The 9,636-nt window shown below is 37.6% G+C and overlaps 2 protein-coding genes across 9 annotated transcripts in view; both read left to right on the top strand.

Moving 5' to 3' along the window:
• catip (ciliogenesis associated TTC17 interacting protein) overlaps positions 1–2,548 on the top strand; it is a 4,819-nt gene extending 2,271 nt beyond the window's left edge. The window contains exons 5-10 of the mRNA XM_017309856.1: positions 396–482; positions 765–935; positions 1,027–1,151; positions 1,281–1,357; positions 1,991–2,058; positions 2,253–2,548. Of these exons, the coding sequence (XP_017165345.1) occupies positions 396–482; positions 765–935; positions 1,027–1,151; positions 1,281–1,357; positions 1,991–2,058; positions 2,253–2,420 (696 nt within the window). The 3' untranslated portion in view covers positions 2,421–2,548. The remainder of the gene's footprint in view (positions 1–395; positions 483–764; positions 936–1,026; positions 1,152–1,280; positions 1,358–1,990; positions 2,059–2,252) is intronic.
• Positions 2,549–2,996: 448 nt separating this feature from the next.
• The window catches only part of casp8 (caspase 8, apoptosis-related cysteine peptidase), a 7,658-nt gene continuing 1,018 nt past the window's right edge, over positions 2,997–9,636 (top strand). Inside the window, exons 1-10 of one of the 8 annotated variants that reach the window (XM_008433066.2) lie at positions 2,997–3,401; positions 3,893–3,963; positions 4,101–4,228; positions 4,332–4,507; positions 5,395–5,500; positions 6,123–6,270; positions 7,792–7,847; positions 7,943–8,057; positions 8,200–8,327; positions 9,095–9,456. In XM_008433066.2, the coding sequence (XP_008431288.1) occupies positions 4,121–4,228; positions 4,332–4,507; positions 5,395–5,500; positions 6,123–6,270; positions 7,792–7,847; positions 7,943–8,057; positions 8,200–8,327; positions 9,095–9,456 (1,199 nt within the window). In that variant the 5' untranslated portion in view covers positions 2,997–3,401; positions 3,893–3,963; positions 4,101–4,120. Of the gene's footprint in view, positions 3,406–3,892; positions 3,993–4,097; positions 4,229–4,331; positions 4,508–5,394; positions 5,501–6,122; positions 6,271–7,791; positions 7,848–7,942; positions 8,058–8,199; positions 8,328–9,094; positions 9,457–9,636 lie in introns of all 8 variants that reach the window. The other 7 variants (XM_008433065.2, XM_008433064.2, XM_008433063.2 and 4 more) reach the window with 7 other exon arrangements.

Below are 9,636 nucleotides of genomic sequence, written 5' to 3'. Positions count from 1 at the left end.
TATATATATGAATTTTGAAATTCCGAGTGGTATTTAAATGTGCCACATTATTTTAACTATTTAAAAGTAACATCAGCAGACAAACATATGTTATATTTTCCAAACAGTGGCAGAAGCCAATACCAGGAAGAAATTGGCTTATTATTTGTGTACCAACACAAATAATACGTTAACCTGTAGCTTTTCCATGTGTAATAGCATTTAGTTTACATTATTAATGTTTTTTTTTTTTTTTTATCACGCTTGTTTTTTTGTTCTTGGGGGCCCCCTGGTGATGTGGAGCCCTTAATCAGCCGCTTAACTTGAAAGTCCCTACTTTTAACAAATAACCAAACTGTTTATAGCAAAGTTTATTGTTTTAACAGTTTGCTTATCCTCTCTAAAAACTCATTTAGCTCGACAGTTACAATGCTGAGAAGAGGAGTCACATGGTGCAACGTGACAAACTGATGGTGATCAACAAATTCACCGCCATGGGAGAGGTAAAAATGAACAATGTCGCTTCCCGTGTTTTCAGTGCCTTTGGAAAGCTACTCATACAGTTAAACCTTTGCACATTTTGTCATGTTAAAGCCATAATTTTCAAAACATTTCTTCTGTTTTATAAGACAGTAGACATGCCAAGTGTTATGAATAGTTTTGAAAGCATTTTTAGCATCAACCCGTCTTTGTATTGACACCTGGAAGACAATAGCATACCTTCTGCTGTCAGATTACCTTTGGGTGTATTTCTTCTTGGTGCGTGTGAATGAATGTGAGTGAAGGACATGACCGAGGAGGAGTGTGTGTCTTATCCCATGTCTGTCCTGCGCGGCCTGGTCACCGAGGGATCCAGCCTGCTGTTGATGCGTCTCATGGCTCTGAGGAAGAAGGTTCCAAAGAACATGGTCTTCATCATCTTGGACCAAAATTTACATATAAATCAGACCACTTTTGTAAGTAACCACAGCTGTACGCGTGCGCCAGCAGAACGTTGGCATGTTGGGGTAAACTGTGATGTTTTGCTGTGTTTTGGTGCACAATCAGAGTGAGCTGGACGTGAAGGAAATATCGATTCGCGGTGAGACCGTAGGTGTATTTGGGCTTGAGAGGATGGTTGGTTCCGCTGATGTCGACCATTCCAGGTGGCACTGCTACTTCCATGATAACGGGTGAGTTCATGGCTGTGAGTTTGACTTGCAACAAATAGGTTGCACATGTAAAAATTACTGTTAAAAATCGTTTTGGAAAATTATCTAATTGAGATTTTAGTTTGCTTGAAATGTGTTTTTTGTTATTAGTTACATGGCCAGCAGAAGACAGGCGGGATCTCCAGTCACAATGAAGTTTATACAGGAGGTTTCAAAGAACGGCAGAGGTAAATAATTAAATTGTCGACACCTTGTTGTAGTTTTGCTTGTTTCGTACACGGCCTCTTCCATTACTTTATTGAGCTAATGAGCCGTTCTTCACAGGATGTTTTTATGCGTGCTTTGTCAGGTGATGAAAGAAAATCATTTCCCAAGTCTTCTGAAAGGAAATTTGGTGATGTGCTTCTGAAAAAAAAGATCTTTCAACAAGAGACCTCTCAGTTATTTTAGTTTTGTCATAATGTCTCAATTTGATCAGATTCTAGTTATTCTATGCTGGTATCAGAACCACAATCAGCAGAAACAAGGTGTAAAAAAACAACTTCTTAATAACACACAGGTAAATTATGTCACATTTCATTCTATTTATGATTATCTCTTAACCCTTGTGCGTGCGAGGACAGAGGCAAATGTAGAGGACTATGGCAAATGATACAAGGTTTGTCCCATTATGGGACATTATGGAGTATAATGTCCCATAATGGGGACATTATACTCCATAATGTCCCCATTATGGAGTATAATGGGGACAAAAATGTAATGCATGGACACAAAATGACCCTCAGACCCTAAAATATCCCATGCAAAGAGGAGCAGTGTTAACAGAGGAGTCATCTATGTTTGTTTTCTCTCTGTGTCAGGTTGTATGAAGATCCCTCTGGTGTGGCAGGAGGACATGCAGTTGTACTCTCTGTATTTGGATAAAAAGGTACCCACTATGGTTTGGTTTTTACAAAACAAAAACTTATTATCGGTTGCTTATTTATTTGAAGTCGGTCAAGGTAATCACGAACCTTCCCGACAAACAGAAGAGTATCAATTGTATGAACAGAAGAGTATTAATTGTACTCTTTCCAACAAACAGAAGAGTATTAATTGTATCCCCGTTTCCCACTGTGGCAGGACTTTCTGAAGGCAGAGCACAATTCATACCTGAGGGAGCACCCAGAGCTCCGAGCCCTCCTGTCCGATTTCATACAGGACTTGCTGATTGTGAAACCGGACAACATCTTCCAGTTTGCTCGAGAATACTTCCCTCCTTATTCCACCTACCATTCCCCCGGAGTCTAACCTGAAAACCGCTTCACTCTGAAACACTTTAACAGGAACATCGCACACACCTATAAACATTATTTTCTTACTCCATGCCCGTTAATGCTTTTATGTACTTCATTGTAATTTTTAATTAGTTTACCTTATTTGTTCGTGTCGTGTTGTATATTTAACATAGAATTTAAGGTATGAGGGGAAACATTTCTGATTTCATTTTTACTTAAGATGTAGACCCAAGAAATGCTTTTAACCATTTAAAAAAGTTTATATGTAAGATGTGCCTCAGATACTACACACTCTCTTGATAAGAAAATGTTGGAACTATTTTTCCATTTTGATAATTGCAATAAGACCATTGTTGTATATAAAAATGTTAATAATATTAATGTTAATACTATTTTTCATGCTTTTACTTCAGACAGCATGAACTAAATAAAAAATTTTGAAAGAAGAGGGTTTTTTAAAAAGAATTTTCATTTTATTCACGTCTGAAGCAAATGCCACTCACAACATGGCGGCGACCTTGACGTACTCACTGGACGTTTCTGCGTCTTCTGCTCCTCTGATTTCGCAACGCAAGAAAAGGAAACGCAAATAGTACTTTTAATAATAAAAGCCTGGAGTGTTTCGGTGAATATTATGAACGCTTACCAATCATCCTAAACTAAGTTGTCGTAGACTAATTTTCTAAGAATAAATAAATTGAAGAGAAAAAAGAAAGAACGAAAGCGTCACGTAGTTTGAAGAAAACGCGGCAGGAATCACAATGTTGAATGATAATGAAGTTCTGCTTGCCGCTCAGTCAAAATATGCGCTCATTTCCTCTGAAAGTGAAACAAACGCATTTCACTCAGCGAAAAGTTGCTTTAATAACCACCACCCAATTTGGTACTTTGTGTTTATGTTTCGAGAAGAAATTCCCCCACCAAGTTATTAACTTCTGAAGAGACTTTTCTTCTTTTCGACGCTTTTATTTGACCTTGTCAGTCGTCGGCTTCAGTGAGTATGTTAAACTTCGTTCATTTCAAACTTCGCCACCGTAGCTCTCCTGGGGTAACAAAGTTCTTTAAAAAATAAATCTTGACAGACAATGATACCTAGTGCGGTGTGAAAACCTTTTCTATCATTAACACAGTTTATTTTTTTTAGTAAGAACAATTTAAAGTTTTTTGTTTCCAGTGATGACATTCTGATGTAAGCTGAATTGTTATATGTGTAATATTAATGTAAAACATAAAATGTCTTATTGATTTAAATTAGCAAATTACTTTTTGATCAGTCATGAACTATATTTTTCGTTGCCCTTTACTTACAGACACGCTAACAGTATTTTTGTGCTATGGCACAAAAATAATCAAGTTACATACCAAAAAAAAAAAAAATCCATAACAGCCTCTGTCTACTATGATATGGTTGATTGCTTTAACGCGGAAGTACTCCTGTTTTTCTTTCCAATTTCACTGTGCTGTATTTCCATGTAATTTCTCTAGGAGCATACCGAAGATTTAGTTCAAGTCAGAAGTTACTAAAAAAAATCCTAAAGTCATTCATCACAGAAAAGGGGAGTCAGTCACTTGCTGGAATTTCTCAGTATGATGAAAATGAAAGACAATTTTCCTGTTGGGATCTTTTTACAGATACCCTCTGATTATGTTTTTTTTTTATTTWTTTWTTTTTTGTAATCTTAATCCCCAGCAGCTTCAGCTTTGACAGCTGAGATGAACAGGCTACTGCTGTCCCGGATTGACGAGGACCTGGACTCTGGAGAGGTAGCCGAGCTGTGCTTCCTGTGTAGCGATGTCATCAACAGAAAGCAACTTGAGGGGGTGAGCGGCACATGTCTGGAGTTCTTAAGCGTGTCTGAAGTTTCTCTCATCATCTATTTGTGTGTTTTTTGTTGTTCTTTTTTTGTTGCTGTTCTCCCCTCAGATCAAGTGTGCAAGGGACTTGTTCTTGAAACTGGAGGAGAAAGGTTCCCTGAACAGCACATTCCTCGCTGAGCTGTTCCGCACCACCCGTCGAGCAGATCTCCTCAACATCTTGGAGAGTGACAGCAGAGAAAGGGAGGAAGCTGACGCCTGCCCTGCTTACCTGTCTGAATACAGGTAACAAGAGTACTGATGTTGATAAAGTTGTGGTTTGTTACTTTGAATATGAGGTGCAGGGTTCCTACACATCCACAATGACCTTTTCCAAGTTCTCAGGCCTTTACGATTATTTTAAATTTGAAAACACTAATGTTTGTCATGCATCCTTGGCAGATATTTATTATTTTGACACAAACTAAATATGAAATCTTTAAAAGACACGAAGAAGAAATGCAAGTAGACGATCAGAGGGAAACATGACAGAACAATTGAAAAACGGGGCACAAGAAAGGATGGAAAGAAAGAAGGATCCTATACAGGGCATCAGAGAGAAATGACACAAGAAAGAACGAGAAAGACACCAGAAAGGAGAAAATAAAACAAAGGAATTAGGATACAAGAAAGGTCAAAATGAAGGAAGGGAAGAGGAATAACACTTAGACTGTCTGAAGATGCTAAGTTATATATATATTTAGCAATAAATTGTTATTCGTATATTTATTTATAGGCACACCTGTGTTTTTTCTGTGTATTCCGGTGGCCAGGTGACAACATTTTGTTACCAATTTCATTGTCGTGCCTTTGTGCAACGACAATATAATAAGTCTAAGTCTTATGAAAAACAGCAAAAGGTCACAAGGAAGGAAGAAAACAGCAAAGAAAGTCAGAAAGATTCAAGAAAGGACAAGAAAGATAGGAAAGGCACACATGAAGGAGGACAGGAAGGGAGGACGGAAGGAACTAAAGTCAAGAGAAAAACTAGAAAATGAATTACATAAGAGAGAAGGGGAAAAAACGGACACAAAGACCTAGAAAGAAAATACTGAAATCTAATTCTGGACATTGGAACAGAACTGAATAAGTTTCAACTTGCTTTATTTGAACTTGTATGCTCTCACCCCAAGGTTGATGCTGTACAAAATACACGAGGATTTGACCGACGACAAGGTGGAAATGTTGAAGTTCCTAGTCAACGATCAGATCGCCAAACGACAATTGGACAAGAGCAGCGTGAGAACACACCCACACACTTTGAACATCAACTTGCCACGCTTGTCATTCAGAATAGCAAATAATTACCTCAAATCTCTACTTTGTACTTCAGCAATATGTTGGCCTGTTGCAATAAGCAATAAATCAGTTAATTGATTAATCGCATGATAAATTAATATGAGCTCCCATCATTTTGAATCGCATGATTTATTGTTTTTCTCTATTCTCTCTCTCTTTATAAAGTCTTCAGTCGGTCTCTACCAGCCCTTTTTTGTTTAGTTTACAGAGACTTCACAATTCTCTGTAAACAAACTGGTACCTTAATAGTACCAGTTAGACTGTTGTTTTGTTTAGTCATTTTGGATATTTAAAATGTAAAGCTCCAGTGTTAAATGGTGATTAGAATTTAAAGCTTGCTGACCTTAGACTGAAAATGTGTCCCTGCATTATTATGTACTTTAAAAATGTCTCAAAACAACAATATTATTGTTTATTGCAGTAATGTCTAAGATCATTTATCGTCCACCAAAATGTTCTGTTGTGACAGGTGGTGTCTTGGTGGTAGATGGGGCTTTGTAATTTTTCATAAAATTTGTGAAAAACTAAAAAAAAAAAATCCCCCTGTCTCTGGATATTACAGACGGCTTTAAACGTGTTTGCTGAAATGGAGAAGGCAGGTCTGATCTCTGAAAACAACGTCGATAAACTCCACAAGCTTATGATCGACACTGGTAATAAACTGCTGGCAGAAACTGTGGAAAGGTACAAAGACAGATTCCCTCCCACAGGTAAACATGAGCACAGTGACACAAGTTTTGTGATAAAGATTGTTAGCTTTGCCTCAGGGTTGGTAGTCAGAGAGCTGCCAACCTTGAAACGAGGCCTGTCGTTTCAAAGACTTGGTTCACTAATTCCAGTAGAAACTGTCATTGACTTTAAAAATGACTTTAATGTTAAATCGGTTATTGTGATTTTCAAAAACAATCTGAAAATACACTCTTTCTGTGCAGTAAGATGTTCATTTTAAAAGATAAATTTGGGGATATGTCAAWTTTTTTTTTCTGGATTATTTATAAAAACGAAACAAATGAACATGTCATTTAAGGATTATGATAAGAATAATAGTAGTTTAATGATAAAAATCTAATTATTATGAGTCAGCTGACATTTAGCTACTGTTTATTAAGATTATGAAGAGGCAAAATATAATCTAATAAATATACAGAGTCTGTAGATTAGTGGTACAGACTACTTATCAATGCAATTGTATGAATTAACTTTAAGAACTTTGGTAAGTAAAGCTGATTCAGAATYTAAAAGTTAGCAAAGAAATCAATTGAAAAACCTATAGCTATATTTTGATCTGTTTTGCTAAAAGGAGGGAAAGGAGGGAGGAAAAGAAACAAGGTGGTAAGAGAGGAGACCAAGAGTTTCAGAGCGTCCAAGCCTGTCAGAGTTATTTATCACAGCAAAATTGGAAATATAGTCCCTTATTCTGTCATTTGGACCCTTTGCGAACACGACCAGTGCATCCATCTCCTCTGACTCCGGGGAGCATTTAGCTCTGACATACAGTCTTCCAACGTTTCATTAATGGGSTTTAAGGTGACAGTTCTCTWCTGCCACCAGGACTTTAGGGTTCAGGAGATTCCCAACTTGACTCTGAACGCATCCAAATTGCAGATGAACAACCACGATGCCGTTTAGAGCAGGCTCCACTGYGGTTGTTTGAGAAAGCGTTACCCTTGAAATTTAAACGTATTTAAATTTTGCGGATGGAAAAACACAGTTAACCAAAGTTAGAGGCTAACTGGAGATTTGATCATTTTAGAAGGAATAACTTTCTCTTCRTGGTCAAAAGTTTCTTACTTTCCGATTTTCTGTCACTCAACTCACGTATGAGAGCCAAAGCCAGAGATGGCACATGTGRCTTGATGGCCCAATCCAATGAAGACTTTTGGTGTAACGGGTAAAAACAAGTTGSCAAAATCCAGAACATATTGCCAAATTAGGACTTCCTACGTGGCAATGGAGAGACTGAACATATCCAGCTATACTCAATCACAAATATTGGCGTAGACAATTTGAAGCAAAAGCCAGGAAAAACKTCATTACTTTGGAAAYGCATCATTTTGTGAAAGCCATTCCAATAACTTAACTAAAAGTTTATTTAAGCTACTTAAACTTAGCTTAAAGGAAMTAGCCAGGAAAACAGAGTGCTTGTCTATGAAAGACCAAAGTACAAAGATGTGTTTTATGTTGCTGTATTTAAAATAAATGAATACAATTTATATCTGYTTGTCTTTCAGGTCCAGGAGGCGTCAACAGTCATAGTGCACAACAGGCAACGACGCCATCTGAAGACGTAATTGACTTGGAACAATCCGAGTTGCTTCTTCTACCATTTGTTCGTTCTTTTCAGGCCTTTGCCTCAGCTGGCTCTGTGCTTGTGTCCTGCAGATAGACGAGTTCTACAGTCTGACACAGAATCCTCGAGGTTTGTGTGTGATCATCAGCAATGAGGACTTCATGGAATCTAAACACAGAAAACGTCTTGGAAGCAAAATTGACGACGGTAGGTTTTTCTAGTTTTTTTTTAATAACTTTCTGTCCTGATTTACACATTTGTATTAAGTTTTATGTCTTGCATTTAGTGACTTGTTGCAGTCATGAATCCAAATGTGCTTCAATTTGGATTTTTCTTCTATGTGACGCAGAAAATCTAAGCAAACTGTTCAAACGCTTCGGCTTTGTTCCGGACATATACGSAAACCTGACAGCTGATAAGATTACAGAGACCCTCAAAGAGCTGAGCAAGAGGGATTTTTCTAAAGAGGATGCMTTGGTAAGGGATTTTTTTCTTACATACAACAGTTTTTTTATTTGTGTTTTAAATTTTATAAATCACATACACTCACATTTACCAGCTAACTTTATTAGGTRCATCTTACCAGTTAGACCACCTTGTTTAGAACTGCCTTTAATGTCCATTATACAACTTTTATTTTTTTTTTTAATTTGTACATATTTATTAAAACTGTCACCATGTTGTGACAGTTTGTTAAAAGACTGATCATCTGTGAGAAAATTGGGTTCCTACACCTCCTCYGTAAGCTACTATTGCCATTTGAAGAAATGCGCTGACCAAAAACAACCAATCAGAGCCAAGGGGAGAGTCCTAGTGTACTTGCTACTGACCCGCCTCCTGGCACTGATTGGTTTTTTCTAGTCAGCACTGAAAAGGTAGAGGAGTTAAATTTTTTTTCACAGATTTATCTGTCTCATACCATTCTATAATGATACAGTGGCAGTTTAAACAATTATGTAAAAAAAAAAAATGTTTTGTTTTTTTTAATATATAAAATGTACATACTGTAGCTTTAATTCCTTAAACAAGAAACATTCCTGAGAGATTTTGGGTCCATTTTGACTTGATAGGATCACACAATTGCTGCAGATTTGTTAGCTGGATGTTCCTCTGTTCCAGCACATCTCAAATCCTTTAGGTTTATTTGATTAGTTGTTTAAGCTAAATTGACCTAAATCCAAGTCAAACTTAGAGATGATGCACCTTGGAATCATTTCCCCCCCTTCCTTCTTATCTTCTGTAAGGTGGTGTGTGTGCTATCCCACGGAGGAAAAGGCACCATCATTGGCACTGATGGAAAGGAAGTGAAACTGGACAATCTGTTTGATCCGTTCAAGAGCGTCTCCTCCTTGTTTGGGAAGCCCAAGCTCTTCTTCATTCAGGCATGTCAGGACGAGGTGCCTCTGTCTCAAAACACAAGCCAGGATGAGCCACTGAAAGAGACGCCATCCGATTCTGTCTTCTCGGACGCGAGTTGTCCTTCTAAGGATGGAGACATTTTGATTGGCATGGCCACAGTGCCTTACAGCAAAGCTTATCGGCACGTAGAAAAGGGCTCCATATACATCCAGGTACTCTGCAAGGAGCTGGAAAATGCAGCTAACAGGTGAGATGGTTTTTTTTGTGGTAAAGTATTCGCTCCAGTTCACACAAAGGCCCGGTATAATTTTTGAGTGTTACCGCCATAGTTGGATTTTAAGCAACTTAAGCCAAGTTCAATTTGTCATTTGTTGTGATTTTATTGTTTGTTTTTTATGGAGTAGTCTGTGGAAAAATTAAGAAATTA

The sequence above is a fragment of the Poecilia reticulata genome, linkage group LG17 (genome assembly GCF_000633615.1).
Source record: "Poecilia reticulata strain Guanapo linkage group LG17, Guppy_female_1.0+MT, whole genome shotgun sequence".
Classification (NCBI taxonomy): Eukaryota; Metazoa; Chordata; class Actinopteri; order Cyprinodontiformes; family Poeciliidae; genus Poecilia; species Poecilia reticulata.
Note: the sequence above shows the minus strand (reverse complement) of the source record. Positions and strands in the feature narration are given on the sequence as shown.